Below are 19,249 nucleotides of genomic sequence, written 5' to 3' on the forward strand. Positions count from 1 at the left end.
GAGGGGAAGAAAAAAACATCTCAGTCATTGAAGACAATAAAGAGCCGAGACTTGGAGAAGCAGTATATATATGAGTGTGTGTGTGTGTGTGTGTGTGTGTGTGTGTGTGTGCACGCGCGCACACACACACACACTCACTCACTATTTCTCACTGGATTGTAGAGCATATGAAAGATGATGGAGCAACAGAATCAGAAGGGGCTGGGCTTGAAAGGGCCTTAAAAGCCAAACAGAGGCCTTTTATTGGATCCTGGAGAAAATAGGAAACCATCAGAGTTTACAGAGTAGGTAAGAGACACTTAAGGAAAATTACTTGGGCATCCTGATAGGTTGAATTAAGGAGAGTTGAGTCTGGAAGACCAACCAGCCAGCTGTTGCTATAGTCCAGCTGTAAGGTAATGAGGACCTACATCAAGATGGCAGAAGAGGAGAGAAAGAGGTTTATAAAGAGATATTATGTTAGAGTCAGTAGGACTTAATTTCATTAGATAGGTTTAAGTATGACACATAGTTTGCAAGTCTGGGTGACTGGAAGGATGGGGGGGGTACAATGGACAATAATAGGAAAGTCCAGAAGAGGGAACAGAAAAACGTAACTAGTATCATCAAGAGAAAAGCTTTCAGGATGGATTCTTTGGAAGCGGATGAGATAACCAAGTGATGCATTATAGAGGGAGAAGAGAAAGGAACACCCATGTTAAGAGAATGTGATATGAATGAAGAGTTAGCAAAGGAAACAGAGAAATAGTGTTTAGACAAATAGGAGAACCCATAGAGAACACTGTTATGAAAAGCTAGGGAGGAGAGAGTATGTAGAAGAAGATATAATAAGTCATAGAATTACTGTTTAAACTTATCCTGACTCCCCATGGAGTCCTATTGACTCTAATGTAATATCTCATTATAAACTTCCTTCCCTTCTCTATGGAACAGTATTAGGGTAAAGCCAAAGCTTTCTTAACTCCCAGCAGCATTTCCCAAATCTTTTCCTCACTTCCGCTGTTTTTTTTTAATCCCTTAAAACCCTAATCTCATCAGGATCCTCCACATATTCTCCAGTCCACACATTCTCCAGTAGGACTTCTTTTTTGGTCCTCTTTCTTTGTGCAACAGAGACATTTTGCTTTCATTTTTCTTATGCTGGTGATCCAGCTTTTCTAAAACCATTAGCAAGAGCCTGAGGATACTGATTTCTGAAATAGTCTTGTTTGGTTATAATATAACATATGGGTTTCTTTGCAAAATCTCAATAAAAACTACATATCTTATAGGAACGATTGTGTTGGAGAAGGCAGCAGTCAAAAACTTGGTTAGTGACATTTTAAAAAGAAGACAGGAACCTCATAAAAATATTTACTTCTTTTTCATATAGAATGGTTAATAAGTAGTGGTGGCAGTTAAGGCAAGACGATAACCTCAGCTGCTTGCAGCTGTAGCTTGGAGACTCAGGGGCTCTAGCCCTGGGAGAAGAAGGAAGAGAAAGGATGTGAACTGGTCTTCATGGCTCTGAATGGATTAGAAGAGATGATAAATATGAAACTTGACCTTGGAAAAGACACTGCTTGAAAGAGGCATTAGAAGGATTGCAGCTTGTGAATTAGTGTGAGGCAGGCCAGTTCCCTCTATTCTGTCTGTTTCTCATGGGAGAAATGTTGCTTAAGCAAACAAAAAATTCACATATGCTTAAATTGTTCCCTAATATAGTCACTGTGTTGGAAAAAATTCACGTTTTCAAAACAAGTTTTCCAGCAAAAATGACCGTACCTTTCCTTCCCCCATCAAACTCCTGAAGGACATTGGACTTCTGTAGGTCTGTGTGGGGCTTTCCATAGGAACCTAATACTGTTGTAGCCACAGAGTTCTGCACTCTATCCAGCTCTCTAGCCCCCCCAACTCCAATTTTTTCACATATCCCTCCCCATTTCAACATGAGAACATGTCATTGTGTTCCAAACTTGCCAAGTATCCCAGACCAATCTGTCTTAGTTCTGTCAGTCTAGTGATTCAGATCTAGCATTTGAATATATTGAAACCCTCAAGAGAGGGCTTGTTATCAATAGAAAATGCAATAGAAAGAATTAGAAGGGCACAGTTGTTTAAAATAGTTATTGTTCCTCCTGCCCATGCAATCTTCAGCACTGCAATCCTGGTTCAAAAAGATGTCCCAGATGTCTGCCTATCTTTCTTAAAAGGAAACCTCCTAGCCTTTGTAAACCAATTCCATTCCTCCTGGACCCAGGGATCTCTGACTCCAAACATGCTTCCTATAACCCTGGCATTATGTGTATGTGTTCATGTTTTTCTATGTTGTGCACTTATCTGGGGAATATCTTGGGTACTGAGGCATACCATAAACCTTGACCCCAGATGGAACCAAGAGCTAAATAAAATAAGGAGAAATGAAAAATTCATTCCTGATAACACTTTCTGTTCTTGTGGCCATGCCTTTGTTGGGAAGGTTAGGAACTCTTAACATCAGTTCTGCCCTCTGGTAACAAATTGAATAAGATTATCTAAAAACAATATTTAAATTATTTAAATTTAAAACATTACTGTATCTCTAGTGATTCTTCTCTTTTGAGCAAGTGTGGTACATAAAACTAGAAGAAAATATGACATCTGTTCTGGATCTAATACATCGGGGACTGTCACTACTCTTTGTGTAAGAGGTCTACCTTTTTTGTTGCCGTAATATTTTATTGATTCAGTGACCTTGCAGTCAGTTCAACTGTTTCTCCCCCATTCCTTGGCTGTTCAGTTAATTTTTTAGCCCAAATATAATTGTAATTGGCTATCTTGAATATCATGTTAACTTTGTCCTACCATTCTAACCTTTTAGAATTTTTATGAATGTTAATAAGTGCTCCAGATAAGGAAATTGAGACAGGCAGAGACAGAGTTGTCCAAGATCACCCATCTAATAAGTGTATCTTTTGTGAAAATTTGAACATTAGTTCTTCATCTCCAATTCTGTGTCTTCTTTCTGGTTTTTAAATTGTTCAGAGAACCAGAATACCAGTTCAGCAGTTGTATCAAAAAAAAAAAAACAACTTTTGGTGGCTTGTGATGGAATCTTGAATTTGTGGAGGAAAGACAACTTTTTACTATTTCCTTTTTTGAGTTTTACTCCCTTGTGAGCAATTATTGTTCCATTCTTGCCCATCTGGAGATCATTCTCCTTTGTAGAGAGAGCAGAAGTATCTTACAGAGGAATTTCCTACTATCACCTGCAATTTAGGTCTCTCTACCCATTGCCAAGAATAAATTGAGTGTTTATGGAGGATTAGTGTTTGCATATAGATTCTCAGAGGGGAAAGGAGCTGAGTGTTATTGAATGTGAAAGTAGGAAGATTCTCAAAGTAAATTTTATATTTGATAAGTTCTAAGTTTTGTACTGTAAAAACTTTTAGTTATGTTTTGAAGTGATCATATAATATCCTCTAAACTGAGAAGCCTATGAATTTGTCTGGATAGATGTATTTGATTTATGTTTTTAATAGCTCAACTCACATTTCAGCTATTAACCTTCCTTTTAACTTTACTCCCCTTCTATTTACTCAAATTCACAGTAGGCTATGAATACAAATACAATCAGTTTCTTTTTTTTTTTTAAGGTATTTGAGCTTGAAATGTATATAATAAATTATTTCCTTTATGTGTTTTTGAATCAATTCTAACATAATAGAATTTTTGAATCCAGGAACTTGACATCCAGTTTAGTCATGCATTCCAAAATTGAGATAAGACAGATTATATTGGAAGTTTCCTTAACTCCATAATTGAAACAATTTTCTTCATAGCATGAACATGCCATAACTCTGCTTCACCTTTCCTTTTTCTAAATTTTCTATTGTATTCTAAAGCTAGGGAAAAAAAAAGCTAAAAAGTACTTAGTCCCTTGGTCCCTTAGGGCAGCTAGGAGGTACAATGGAAAGAAGACCTGAGTTTAAATTCCACCTCAGACACTTGATACCTACTAACTGCGTGACCTTGGGCAAGTCATTTAACCCTGATTGCTTCAAATCCAGGGCCATCTCCCATTGTCCTGATTTATAACTGTCCACTGGACCCAGATGGCTCTGGAGGAGAAAGTGATTCATTTCATGTGCTTATGGCATCATTGAAGGACAAATATGGCTTGGTTCCTTAACCAGTTATTGATACTTTACCCTTTCTCTCCCTTTTTTCCAACTTTGATTTTTTAAATATATGATATAGTACTTTACTTCTAAAAGCTCTAAATCTTTTGAGACAAAAGCACAAATATAACTGTAGAGTCAGCCAGTACACAGCTAATAATGGGTAGAAGAGAAAGCAAAGAGGTAGACTTTGAGCTGAGCTTTGATCAGGTAAATAATTAATGTGGATCAGAATAGATATTTCAAGTAAAGGGACATGACAGGAATAAAGCTATAGAGTCAAGAAAGTACAACATTTGTCTGAAAAAATGTAAATTGAGACTAACTAGTTGGGAGTTTAAATAATAGGTTAAGAAGCTCTTTTTTTTTTCAGAAAATAGTAAATTTCTCTTAGATCCAGAAGACTGTGCTAGACACTGGAAGAGAGAGAGAGAGAGAGAGAGAGAGAGAGAGAGAGAGAGAGAAACAAACAACAAAAGAGTTTATGATACAGCCCCTAATCGGGTGAAGCTCCTAGTATAGTAATTTTTAAGTCAAAAAGTGACAAAGTAGAGTTTTAGATTAATATAATGGCATTTTGCAAAATGGAATGGAAGAGATAAACTGGGGTCCGTGAACTTTTTTTCTCTTTGGGTTTCATCAGACTTAGAAAGAGATCTATGACACAGAAAAATGTTTAGAACCCCTGTGCTGGAGGAAAGTATGTGAGAAATAGGAGGGTATGTGAAAGAATACTGTATCTGGATTTAGTAATGGATTAGATATTTGAGTTTCTAGTCTGGTTCGAGTCAACCAGATTACTTTCCCAATCCCCCCCCCCCCCCCATTAAAACAAAATCCTGCCATACTTTTTATTTTTTCTTCATTTACAGTTGAACTTTTAAAAAAATAACTCTTAATATATATATAGTCATATGAAAAAATGCTCTAAATCATTATTGATTAGAGAAATGTAAATTAAAACAAGCAAATTAAAACGATTTTGAGATCTCATCTCACAACTGATCAGATTGACTTAAATGCTAGAAGAAAATGGCAAATGTTGGGGGGCATTGCCTTGATCCACATTCACATTCCATCAATTCCTTGTCTGGAAGTGGTTAACATTTTTCATCCATGAGTCCTTTGGAATTATCTTGGATCTTTGTATTAGAATAGATAAGTCTTTCAAAGTTGATTGTCTATACAATATTGCTGTTACTGTGTATAATATTCTCATGGTTCTGTTCACTTCACTTTGTATCAGTTTGAATAAGCCTTCTTGGGTTTTTCTGAAAACATCCTGCTTGTCAAATAATGAGCTCCTAATTTATATGTGTTTTTATGAATAGTATTTTTGATTCTCAGCTTTTCTTAAAGCAAATTCCATTTTTTTTTTTTTTGCAAAGCAAGTGGGGTTAAGTGGCCTGCCCAAGGTCACACAGCTAAGTAATTATTAAGTGTCTGAGACTGGATTTGAACCCAGGTACTCCTGACTCCAGGGCTAGTGCTTTATCCACTGTGCCACCTAGCAGCCCATCCATATATTATTTTTAAAATTTACACTATTTTTTCATAAATGTTTGTTTAAGAGGGAAAGGTTTTTGGCAGATTGCAGACATATATTGCAGTAAAAGAACTCTTTGCTTACCTGGAAGAGTCAAATCACTCGTCCTGGATGTATTATATCATAAGCTACAGAGATAGGCTTACTTAATGGCTATTAGTGATAATTTGGAAATGACAGGATGGGAGATGTATGACAGCCCTGGAGATGTCCATTCTAGTTTTATAAAAAAAAGTAGTGTTTGTAAACTAAGAACAAAATGATCCCTCTCCCTCTCTCTTTGACAACATTTTAGATTGAATTTTCAAAGTGTATATTTGTGGGTACTTGGAAGGCCCATATTTGTTAAGACCAAGAAGTCATAGCAAATTTTATTAAGTCTTTGTAGGTGTTTATTGGATATATAGATTAGAGGAATGTTGTAGACAGTTAAGATATTAACTAGGCACTTGACAAAGACAGTATATTTTTATGGACACTATAGTATATGTTGCATAAAATGCAAAAATTAACTATTTATTGGGTCTCAGGAAAACAGGATGGTGAGGGGACTAAAAAGCTATTGTTATCCGAGAAACAGTTGAATGAATTGAAAATGTTTAAGCTAGAGCATAAAAGACTATGAGCAGAAAGTTATTGAAAATTTTCTCTGTGATAACTTTTAAGAACTCTTTTCCAAAGGTTCCTACAAATTCTCCATAAGGATCTCTCCAGTGAGGCTGGGGAGAGAGAAAAAATCTTCCTCCTCTGTTCTTTAGAATACTTAATAGGTACCATTCCAACATCTAGGCTTCTCATTTGTTATCCTTTATTTTCTTTACATGACTGACTTTGATTCTTTTCTATCATATATGTTCTTAATGGTAGTTTTTTGTGGGTTATCACTTGCATGGATATTTATAACATCATTTGTGAGCCATATTTGGTCAAACATTTAATTAATTCACTCCTAAAAAGCTGCTAGATTTATTGAATTTTGAGTCCCACCTGAGGTTGCCTTGGCTATGACTTAGGAAAGGGAAGATTCTGGCTGGCTTCAAAATGTTTGTAGTCATTTAATAAAGAAGAAAGATTAAATTTAGTCTGAGAAGTTCCACTGCAGAGAACTAGGTCTAGTGAGTGAAAGATATAAGGTAGTCAACAAGGGGGAAAAAACTCTAACAAATAGAATTTGGAAAATAGATTAGTCAGTTTTGTAGAGTATTGAACTCCTTTTCGCTAAATAATTAAACTCTTCTTGGAGACCAGTTTGAGGGATGGAGAAATTTGAGAAATTACATTATGTTCAATGTTCCTAAGCTTCTCTCTGACACAAAAATTCTTCTTTTCAAAATTAGTGTACTACTTGTAATTACCTGTGGTTGTGAATTATGGAATCTACAGTTTCAGAAGAAAAAAACTTTTTAAGTGCCTAAAAAGGCCCTGAAAATATGTATGATTGGTATAAGTAGTTTCCAATTTATTTTTGCAAGTGATAACTCACAAAAAACTACCATTAAAGACAGATATGGGGGTGGCTAGGTGGTTCAGTGGATAGAGCACCAGCCCTGGAGTCAGGAGTACCTTAGTTCAAATCCACCCTCAGACACTTAATAATTACTTAGCTGTGTGGCCTTGGGCAAACCACTTGCAAAAACTAAAAATAAACAAACAAAACCATATATGATAGAAAAGAATCAGAGTCAGTCATGTAAAGGAAGTAAAAGGTAACAAGTAAGAAGGCTAGATGTTGGAATAGTATCTATTAACTACTACAAAGAATAAAGAAGGAAGACTTTCTCAGAATTTGTAGGGACATTTGGAAAAGAGTCCTTAAAAGTTATTACAGAGAAAACTTTTAAGTAACTTTCTGCTCATGGATACCAGGCAAAGCATAATTCAGGGACATTTGCTTGTTAACACTGTTTTCCATTGAAATGAAAGAGTCTAGAGTCCAAGTTGAAGAGAAATTTCTCGAGAAGAGCAGAGTCCTTTCAGATATTCTAGACTTTTATTTGATCCTTATTAAGGGAAAGAAAAGTATAAAAGAATGCCTTGAACCCAGATTTTGATATGTGATTTGGATAAATAACTCATATTACCTGACCATCAGTGTATGTCTGTCTGGGAGAGACAGTAGAAATGGACACTGGTTGGGACAAATAGCAGTGGGAGTTGGATTGTCTTCAGGAAAGTGAAATGTACCTTTAATGACCCTAAATTTCCCACAGAAATAAAGTCCTATCTCCTAAAATACTAGTGTCTAATCAATGTTGTTACCTGACTGCAAAATCCGGAAAATAAGAGTCTAGGAAAAATTCAAAGTGAATATGACATGGGGAGCAATGGAGTTGGTACATGGTGAATGTGAGCACAGCACAATGTATAATAGACAAGGAGTGTCAAGATTATCTTTGAATGTGACTAAAAAAGAAAATGGAATAGTTATGTGGTAATACAGAAAATGACTAGAGGAAAAACAAGCCTCCAGCATATTGAGTAGCCTCTCAGTGGTGATCTTATTGTCAGATTTGGTCAAAAAGTTGCCCTGGATTGTCAGAGAGAGTTAGGTTGCAATCTGAAATTGTTGGAGAATTTGTCAATCTGAACTGCTGTTATCAAAGATTCATATTAGTATTAAGTATCTAAGTGACATAACAGAATAAGAATGCATGAATGCGTAGTTATCAGCACCATAGGGAGGAAATGCTCACCTTGATAAGGTCATAGATCATCACTTTTTGTTTTTAGGTTTTTGCAAGGCAAACTGAGTTAAGTGGCTTGCCTAAGGCCACACAGCTAGGTAATTATTAAATGTCTGAGACCGGATTTGAACCCAGGTACTCCTGACTCCAGGGCCGGTGCTTTATCCACTATGCCACCTAGCCACCCCCATCACATTTTTAATATGTGGGATGATCATTACTTTTTAAATGTTATTTTATCCCAATAAGATCTATAAATTGAGGTTTAAATACGATTAAATGTTATTTATAATTGATAAATACATAGTTTTCCTGAACTAGGTCTTTGCCCTGGAAACCTTAGAGTTTAATAGTCCAAACAAGATTGAACTGTGTGGATGACTCATTACTTCAAGGAAGAACATCTTTTAGAATTTTAAAAAAACTTAAACTATATCTCTCTCTCTTACTCCCCCTATCATATTTTCCCTTGCCTTTGCATTAGGAATTAGTTATTATTCATAATTAACTTATTTTCTTGCCCATTTTTTTAAACAAACAGCACTGCAAGAGATATTTCAAAAGGAAATACATTGACAGGTTAAACATTGTCAATTCTCTTAGATCTAATTCTTGAATTTTTAAGTTCTTTGATTTGAAGAATTTCTGAATGAATATATGGAGAAATTACAAGCTAAAAGTATACCCAATAAAACAGAGAATAGCAACTAAATTTTGAATAAAAATATGAAATATAGGCAGATCAGATTATATTCATCACCTGGAGATTTGACACCAAATGGTATGATTTGGCTGGAGCCACAGACCTTCTATATGTCAGAAACAGAGCTTTGACTCATATATCTTTTGACTCTTAAGATTAACACTGGGGCAGCTTGGTGACAAAGTGGATAGAGCACTGGCCCTGGAGTCAGGAGTACCTGGGTTCAAATCTGGTCTCAGACACTTAATAATTACCTAGCCGTGTGGCCTTGGGCAAGCCACTTAACCCCATTGCCTTGAAAAATTAAAAAAAAAAGACTACCTCTCATTGCCCTGCATGGTTCTACTGCTCACAAAGTAGTATTAGATGTGTCTACACTGCGCCACCTAACTGCCCTGCTGTATTAATCTTTACAAATGAACCATTTGGGGAGTTTAGTCAGTATTGATCTATTGGAAATAATCTGAGTAAATCACTTATTTGAGTTTAAAAAATAAAATAATTATGATGTGAAAAGAAGCAATTTATTCTATTAGGTTTGAAAGTTTTCCAGGAGAATGGTACTTGGGCAAGATGGGCAACCACCTTTTCTTTGCCTCTTTGCTTTCCTTTCCTTTCAACCGGTAGGTAATAAGACTGCTGGACATGTATAATCTACTCCCAGATTTAGTGAAATATGTTCCCTTCCCAGTAATTAATTTCAAAGATGTAAATCCAAGATTTTTCTAAAATTGTAAAGGTTGCTTATTTGGAAGGAAGAATTACCCCTAGAGCATTATGGGGGGAAATGTCAGGTATAATTCTCTTTCCAGATGGCCCGCCTACAGGTGAGGCAGCAGCCTGTGAAATTACATTCTAAATTACACTACAGATGAGCATGGCACACAGAGCAAAGCCTTCTGATATCAGTAATAAATGATTTGATTCAGAACCAAGGACATTTCCCAGGAACTTAGAAGATGCTGTATCATGGTGGGGAGAATATAGTACTAGTACAAAATCAAGTGTGGAGAAGTGGAAAGTTGAAAGAAAGGACAGTGCTTCTTACCGTGGTCTATAAGAGCCCTTTGACCTTGTTCATAGTTTTATTTTAGGTGTATTAATTTATCTTCCAATTAAGTCATTCAGATGGGTTCTGTATACATTGTATTGTTAATTAATTTCTAAATCTAGCTATACCCAGGAGAAATTCTCTAGACAATTAAACGAAAAGCAATTTGCTAGCTAAGCCTTGCCTTTCTCAATCTTTTATGAAATAATTTTCCTTTAATATCATTGTAAATCCAAATCTTACTATAATCTTTAGGAAAAAGTTAATTTATAAGACACTTGGAATTTTAGTTGCAAATGTTTTAGTATCCAATTTTCAGTAGGATCTAATTTCAGATTTATGCCACTTTCATGAGAAAATCACATCCTTTTATTTTCATAAAGCATACACAAAAATAAATATTGATGTTAATGAAAATAGAGATTTCCAAAAAAAACCCCTAAATGTTAAATAGAAAATAAGAATATACTTTAAAGTTGATAATCCATCGGCTATGGAGCAATAGAATAGAAAATGTTCCTAGGATTTTTCTTGGTGGGAAAATTAGATTAGAAGTATATTGAGCAAAATATTTGACTCACTTTAAAGGAGATCATTATTTTGATAAAAAAAAAAATTTTTGGATTTTGCAAGGGAAATGGGGTTAAGTGCCACACAGCTAGGTAATTATTAAGTGTGTGAGATCAGATTTGAACTCAGGTACTCCTGACTCCAGGGCTGGTGCTCTATCCACTGTACCACCTAGACACCCTGATAAAAAAAAAATCTTTATTTGATCCTTTAAGATGTTTTCTTATTCTTGAACAGATATGCAATGGTAACCTTTTGAGGAACATTAGTAAAATATTTTTTCTTTTATTCTTGCTCCTGACCAAGGAAAATAATTTAAAAGAAGTTCCTAATATATGGAGGACTGGCCTTGGAATCTAGAAGATTTGCAGAGCCTTTGACACATGCTAACTGCTTGACTATATTGAAATCACTTAACTTCTTAGTGCCCTCAGGCAATATTCTAAAACTTTGAGTTAGTCCTAAATTTCTGATCTGGATTCTTGTAGTGAGTTTCCACATAGTGAATTCCATCTGCAGGTAAAACTCACAAGTCTATGCCAAATTTGAAAACACCTATTAAGCCAGAATATTTTGAAAATTGTTGACAAATGATTTGGATTAATAACAGATACTCTGTAAGATAATTCTAATTTTAAACACTAATTATTGACTAATGACTTTAATTTAAATGTTTGCATGTTTTGCTATGGGAAACTACTTTTAGTTATTTGTCCCAAAGATATGTGTGATTTTGCATGCACACAATATTCAGCCAATGTAGTTTAACTTACTTGGAAGAATAAAGCCATAACACCCCCCCCCCCCCCAGTTTATTTATTATTTTATTTTTCCCCAGTTACATACAAAAACAGATTTTAACATCCTTTTTAAAACTTTGAGTTCTAAATTTTATCCCTCCCTCCCCAGTCCCCCTCATTGAGAAGGCAGGTCATTCTATCTAGGCTATATGGTCATACAAATCATTTCTTATTGTAAAATAAAATCTAAGCCACCAAAAATCCCCTCAAGAATAATAAAGTTAACCAATAAAACTGATAAACTTCTAGTCAATTTGATTAAAAAAAAGAAAGAAGAAAACCAAATTGCTAGTATCATAAATGAAAAAAGGTGAACTCACCACCAATGATGAGGAAATTAAAGGTAATAATTCGGGAATTATTTTGCCCAACTCTTTGCCAATAAATTTGACCATCTAAATGAAATGGATGAATATTTACAAAAATATAAGTTGCCCAGGTTAAATGAAGAGGAAATTAAATACCTAAACAACCCTATATCAGAAAAAGAAATTCAACAAGCCATTGTACTACCTGAGAAAATAATCTCCGGGGCCAGATGGATTCACAAGTAAATTCTATCAAACATTATAGGAACAATTGGTTCCAATTCTATATAAACTCTTTGAAAAAATAGGTGAAGACAGAACTCTGTCTAACTCTTTCTATGACACCAATATGGTGCTGATACCTGAACCAGGAAGAGTTAAAAAAGAAAAAGACCTATCTCCCTGATGAATAAAGATGCAAAAATCTTAAATAAAATCTTAACCAAACGACTACAACAAGTTATCACCAGGATAATACGCTATGACCAAGTAGGATTTATTCCAAGAATGCAGGGTTGGTTCAATATTAGGAAAACTCTTAGGTTTGTTATTGATATAATTAATTATACTATCAGAAATCATATGATTATATCAATAGATGCTGAAAAAGCTTTTGACAAAATACAGCACCCATTCCTACTAAAGACACTAGAGAATGTAGGAATAAATGGACTGTTCCTTAGAATAATAAGCAGTATCTATCTGAAACCATCAACAAGCATTATATTCAATGGGGAGAGGCTAGAGGCATTCCCAATAAGATGAGGGGTGAAACAAGGATGCCCATTATCACCACTACTATTCAATAATCGTATTAGAAATGTTACCTTCAGCAATTAAGAGAAGAAAAGGAAATTGAAGGAATTAGAATAGGGAAGGAAGAGACAAAACTCTCTTTGCAGATGACATGAAAATCATCTAAAAAAAACTATTAGAAATAATTAGCAACTTTAGCAAAATCACAGGATATAAAATAGCCCTCATAAATCCTCAACATTTACACACACACATACATATGTGATATGACTAGCAAAATACAGAAAGAGAAATAACATTCAAAGTAACCTCGACAATAAAAAATACCTGGGAGTCTACCTGCAAAGGCAGACTCAAAAACTTTTTGAAAACAATTACACTTCTTATACAAATAAAATAAGATTTAAATACCTAGGCAAACATCAACTACTCATGGATAGGTCGAGCTAATGTAATAAAAATGACAATTCTACCAAAACTAAACTACCTGTTTAGTGCCCTACCAATCAAAATTCCCAAAAATTACTTTGATGAGTTAGAAAAAATTGTAAGTAAATTCATATGGAGAAATAAAAAGTCAAGAATTTCCAGGGATTTAATGAAAAAAAGTGCAAAAGAAGGTGACTTAGCCTTACCAGATCATCTAAAATTATATTATAAAGCATCAGTCATCAAAACTGTCTGGTATTGGCTAAGAAATAGAGTGGGGGGCCAGTAGAATAGATTAGGTGCTATAGCAGGAAATGATTATAGTAATCTGCTGTTTGATAAACCCAAAGAGTCCAGCTATTGGGATAAAAAACTCTCTCTTCAATCAAAACTGTTGGGAAAATTGGAAGTTAGTATGGAAGAAACTTAAATTAGACCAACACCTCATACCCTATACCAAGATAAGATCAAAATGGATACAGGATTTAGACATAAAAAACAATATTGTAAGCAAACCTGAAGATCAAGGAGTAGTTTACCTGTGAGATCTATGGAAAGGGAAGCAGTTTATAACCAAGGAAGAGTTGGAGAACACCATTAAAAACAAACTAGATAATTTTGATTACATTCAATTAAAAGGCTTTTGCACAGACAAAATCACTGTAACCAAGATCAAAAGGAATGTAGTAAATTGGGAAACAACTTTTACAACTAGTATTTCTGATAAAGGACTCATTTCTAAAATATATACAGAGAACTGAATCAGATTTTCAAAAAACAAGCCATTCCCCAACTGACAAGTGGTCAAAGGATATGCAAAGGCAATTTACAGATGAGGAAATCAAAATGATTCATAATCATATGAAAAATTGCTCTAAATCATTACTTATTAGAGAAATGCAAATTAAAGCATCTCTGAGGCACTACCTCACACCTCTCAGACTGGCCAATATAACCAGAAAGGACAGTGATCAATATTGGAAGGGATGTGGGAAATCTGGGACACTAATGCATTTTTGGTGGAACTGTGAACTCATCCAGCCTTTCTGGAGAGCAATTAGGAATTACACCCAAAGAGCAACAGAAATGTGCATACCCTTTGATCCAGATACCACTACAGAAGAGATTATGAAAAAACAGTAAAAGCATCACTTGTGCAAAAATATTCATAGCAGCCCTGTTTGTGGTGGCAAAGAATTGGAAATTAAGTAAATGTCCTTCAATTGGGGAATGGCTTAACATAACTGTGGTCTATGTATATTATGGAACACTATTGTTCTATTAGAAACCAGGAGGGATGGGAATTCAGGGAATCCCGGAAGGATTTGCATGAACTGATGCTGAGTGAGATGGGGAGAATCAGAAAAACACTGTACACCCTAATAGCAACATGGGGGTGATGATCAACTTTGATGGACTGGCTCATTCCATCAGTGCAACAATCAGGGGCAATTTTAGACTTTCTGTGATGGAGAATACCATCTGTATCCAGAGAAAGAATTGTGGAGTTTGAACAAAGACCAGGGACTATTTCCTTTAATTTAGGGGGGAAAAAACCCATTGTCTTACTATGTAATTTTGCTGTCTCTTATACTTTATTTTTCTTCCTTAAGGATATGATTTCCCTCTCATCACATTCGACTTAGATCAATGTATACCATGGAAACAATGTAAAGACTAACAGACTGCCTTCTGTGGGGGGGGGGGGACAAGATTAGGAGAAAAATTGTAAAACTCAAAAATTATCTTTCTAATAAAAAGAATCGTAAAGTTTTTTTTTAAAGCATGTTTTGTCTCTATTTAGACACCATCAGTTCCTTCTCTAGGATTGGATATCATTTTTTATCATAAATCCTTCAGAGTTATAAGACATTCTGATTAAAGTCTACAATGCAGTTGACTATAATAATAAAAAACCCTTGAAATTATTCTTACTTAAAACTTGTCTTCCAGTAGTAGCTTTTAGTGCATTTTATCCTTTTTTATATTAATTTAGCATAAAGCAGGTATTTTCAGGTGTTTTACTAGTTTACAGTACTAAGAGAGTTAGGGTTCCTAAATTAGTGCCTATTTTAAGATGAGTAAATGGTTATTTACATATAAGCCATTTTGAATATAAAGCTATGCATCAGTTATAGTAAGCTTGAACATAATCAAGTAATTCTTGAATGACAAGAAATCAATGATTACATATTCAAATGACATTAATAAAGATTAAAGAAATTTTGTAAAGTTAAATTGTTTCATTAAGAAAAGTAACAGAAAAAGAAAGTAACAGACATTATTAAAAGGGAATGAGAAGTGCAAATAAAAAGAATTTTTATTGGAATTCATTTCTTTTAAAATTATGTGATTATTATCTTAATCACATATTAATTTTTTAAGATTTTTTTTTCAAGGCAATGGATTTAAGTGGCTTGCCCAAGGCCACACGGCTAGGTAATTATTAAGTGTCTGAGGTCGGATTTGAACCCAGGTACTCCTGACTCCAAGGTCAGTGCTCTATTCACTGCGCCACCTAGCCGCCCCCTAATCACATATTAAATTGAAAGAATTTGCTTAAATAAGCATTTTTTAATATTGAAATTAAGAAATAATTGTTAATGCCAGCAGGTTTTATATGTATATATAACTTCATTGTAAAAAGAGGTTATTATTAATTTCTGAAAGAGCAATTTGAGGTAAAGAAGATAGGGATAGGGATATACACTGCGCCACCTAGCGCGCCCCCCCCCCCCCCCCCCCCCCCCCCATGGAAAGCAGTTCTTAACCTTGTTTTCTGTTGTGGACCTCTTTGGCAATTTGATGAAACCTTTGGACTCTTTCTCAGAATAATTATTTTTTTAAATACATAAAACAAAATGAATAGAAATGAAACTTACTATATTGAAATATAATTATCAAAATATTAAAAAACAAATTCATAGTCCCCATATTAAGAGCCTCTGTGGTAGAAGGATTGAGAGACATGTTTGTAGATAGATGGAAAGGACATGGTACAATGAAGTAGACTGAAATTATATGGTTTCATATAATGATGGAAACAGGAGGAAAAGGGGATATTTTTGAGCAAGTTGCTTGATGATAAAGTCAAGGGTACAGATGGATGCCTTTCCAAGAAATACCTCTAGCTGAGACAAGAAGAAATTAGGAGAGAAGGGGTGTTGATAATGAAAAATTTTGAGGAAATTATTAGTCTGAGTCATTTTAGTGATATAAAATGCTAATTCATTGGCTAGAATTGTGGAGAGAATTGATAGAGAATAAGGGCAAATTAAATGGACTATAGCGTGGCAGAGAAGAAGAATTGAGGTTATGTTGCCATCTTGAAATTTAATTAAGAACCTTTTGATTAAAAATGGACAAAAGAAGTATTCTGGAAGGTGGGATGAAAAAAGTTCACAATAATCAAACTCTAATTTGATAATTTTCATGCCAACAAAGCTGTATAGTATACGGGACATAATGAGGAATTACTCAATACTTAATTGCAAGTACTAATTCAAACTAACTTGATTACTAAATACTTACATGTCTCTAAAATCCATTTTTTTTCCTTTGCTATGCAGGGCTATTTTCTCCTATTTGAGTCTATGTTGGATTCTGTCATTTATGCAAAAGACAAACACCTGGCAAAGGGAGGATCAGGTTTGTATAGAATTTACATTTAAATAATTTGATTTTTGTCAGAATAATCCTTGGTCTTCAAATAAACTAAGCATGACTGAGAAAACAGTCACCAGACATGAAAGAAGTGAATTCTTTAAGTCATCTACTTGTTGAATTGATAGTAGAGCAGTTTGTGGTTTGGTCTCTAAGTCATTGGTATTCTCAGTATTACTTTGAGTAAAAAATTTAAAAATAAGCTTTGGAAGCCTTTAGATATTCCTCACCTAATACCAAGATCAAATCAAACAGCTATTTTTCTTTTTCTTTTTTTTAAACGTATGTCATTTAGTTCCTTTGTAATATCATATTTTACATTAAAGTGGATATTACTCACTTTAATGGCAAATTTTTCATGACCACTGAAAATATGAACTTAGCTTCAGTGACTTGTGATTTAACCAGGAACATTTAAAATGTTCATAATTATTCTCTTTAATCTTTTAAAAAGTGTAATAATTCAGATGATTAGATTTTTAAAATATCTTTCTATTTTTGAGAAGGCCTCCTTTTCATGCACCTCAAGTTTTCTTCAGGATAATGCTTTAAAGTATAAAATGAGCTTCCTGTAAATCTTTTGTTAAACTAAATATGGATATACATAAAAATATAATAATTAAGTTGAATAATTCTTCTGCTTTTCTCCCTTCCTATACCATACATCTATCTAAGGCACTGACAGCCTTAGATGTCTAATATTAATTTGATGCTATTGAGAAGGACTCACTTTTAACATGTATCATAAAATATATGTACCTCTTACCAATTGTTACATCTTAAATCAGTGCTTTTAAAAGTCTAGGGAGGTAGAGAAATATGCCAGAACAATACTTTATTAAATGATAATATTTCTAAGAATTGGGGTAGGGAAGAGTAGATATGGGACACTCTGTTCCATTTAATACAGTATGGTCAAAATATGTGCTTACTCTTTAGCAATAGTCAGCTATATGCTTCTATAGAAATTGTGTGGCCTTTTTTAAATTATATTTTTATTAGATTTTAAAATATTTTTATTATAATGCAGCATGATTCGTACATGTAAAGACAAAATGCAGGGAACCGTATCAAGATCTCAGCATGGTATGCATCTATCATAAAAATTCAGTGACTGGCAGCTACTTAATAAGTTTGTATTGAATTCACAAGAACTTCATTAGAATCCTTAGGCTATGTATGATATGGCTGGTCAGGTTAAGCTGATGAAGTAGTCTCCAAACTATTTCCCATTACTAGAAGAATGAAACATTACTATATAATAGGTCTATTTCTATTCATTCATTTTTTTCTCTTTTTTCAAAAATTATGGACTTAAATAAAATGGTGTTTTTGTAGTCCATACCAGGACAGAAAAAAGAGTCATTCATGGCATTGCAGATTCCTATATTTTAGAGCTTATGATGAAAGCTTATGCTTTTTTAATATGTAATAAATACAGCATGTAGCATGCAACTGATTCAAGGCTATCAAGACTTGTCTGTGATTCTTTCTGATCTTTTTATTTTCTTCTACACATGTTAAAAAATTCCTTCAGTGATTTTTTTTTTGCATTCCTCTCCTACATCTCCCTATGCTCTCCAATTAAAAAACCAAAAAACCAAACCTTGTAACATAGTAGTTATTGAAAACAGATTACAATATTGGCTGTGACTCAAAATGTTTGTCTTATTCAGCATATTGATTTGATCAGTTCTTGGTCAAAAGACATACATACATGCTTCAGTCACAGTTCCCCCAAACTGTGGTTGGTCATTGCATCAAACAGGGCTTTCAAAACTGTTTGTCTTTTCAATCCTTTTTTTTTTCTTTTAAATTTATTCTTAAGTTAACAAAAATTTACCTTTTATCTCCTGTGCAAAATCTTTGTCCATCATCTGTCATTTGGAGTCATGGTTGTTTTTTTCCTTTACTATTCCTTTCTTCTTTTCTTTCTTCTTTGTTTTAATTGTTTTCTTATTTCTGTTCAATTGATATCAATTGAAAGTCTTTCCAGATTCCTCTGAAACTGTGCCTTTTCTCATTTCCTATAGTACAATAGTATTGTCATTTATTTACTATAACTTGTTGAGTTATTGATCTGTAGCCCTTCATATTCACTTCTTTGTGTGAACTGCTATAAATATTGTTGTATATATAGATCCTTTTCTTATTTATTTAATTGTTTTGGATATCATTTGATCATAAGGTATAGATAAATTAATGACTTTGGGAGCATCACATTCTAGACCAGCTGGACCAATTCATAGCTCTACAAACAGTGCATTAGAGTCCCTAATACCCATTCCCTAATACCTAATTCCCATATTTACCAATCTGATGAGAATCGAGTAGAACCTTAGAGTTGTGTTAATTTGCTTTTCTCTAAATGTTAATTTTTTGGAGCATTTTTTATATCATTGTTGGGTGTGTGTGTGTGTGTGTATGTGTGTGTGTGTGTGTGTTTTATCAAAAATTGCTGTAAAGATTTTTTCCCTCTAATTTCTCATTGATTTTTGTTGTACAAAAAATTTTAAATTTTATGTAATTTTGATTATTTATTTTGTCTTCATTGATTATTTCTATGCCTTCTCTTGGAATCTTTGCCTATGCATAGTCAT

General features: G+C 34.0%; 1 protein-coding gene across 1 annotated transcript in view; it reads left to right on the forward strand.

Moving 5' to 3' along the window:
* PRMT3 (protein arginine methyltransferase 3) overlaps window positions 1-19,249 on the forward strand; it is a 144,669-nt gene that overhangs the window by 57,214 nt on the left and 68,206 nt on the right. The window contains exon 11 of the mRNA XM_074230373.1: window positions 16,556-16,634. Within this exon, the coding sequence (XP_074086474.1) occupies window positions 16,556-16,634 (79 nt within the window). The remainder of the gene's footprint in view (window positions 1-16,555; window positions 16,635-19,249) is intronic.

The sequence above is a fragment of the Macrotis lagotis genome, chromosome 3 (assembly GCF_037893015.1).
Source record: "Macrotis lagotis isolate mMagLag1 chromosome 3, bilby.v1.9.chrom.fasta, whole genome shotgun sequence".
In the NCBI taxonomy this organism is placed as follows: Eukaryota; Metazoa; Chordata; class Mammalia; order Peramelemorphia; family Peramelidae; genus Macrotis; species Macrotis lagotis.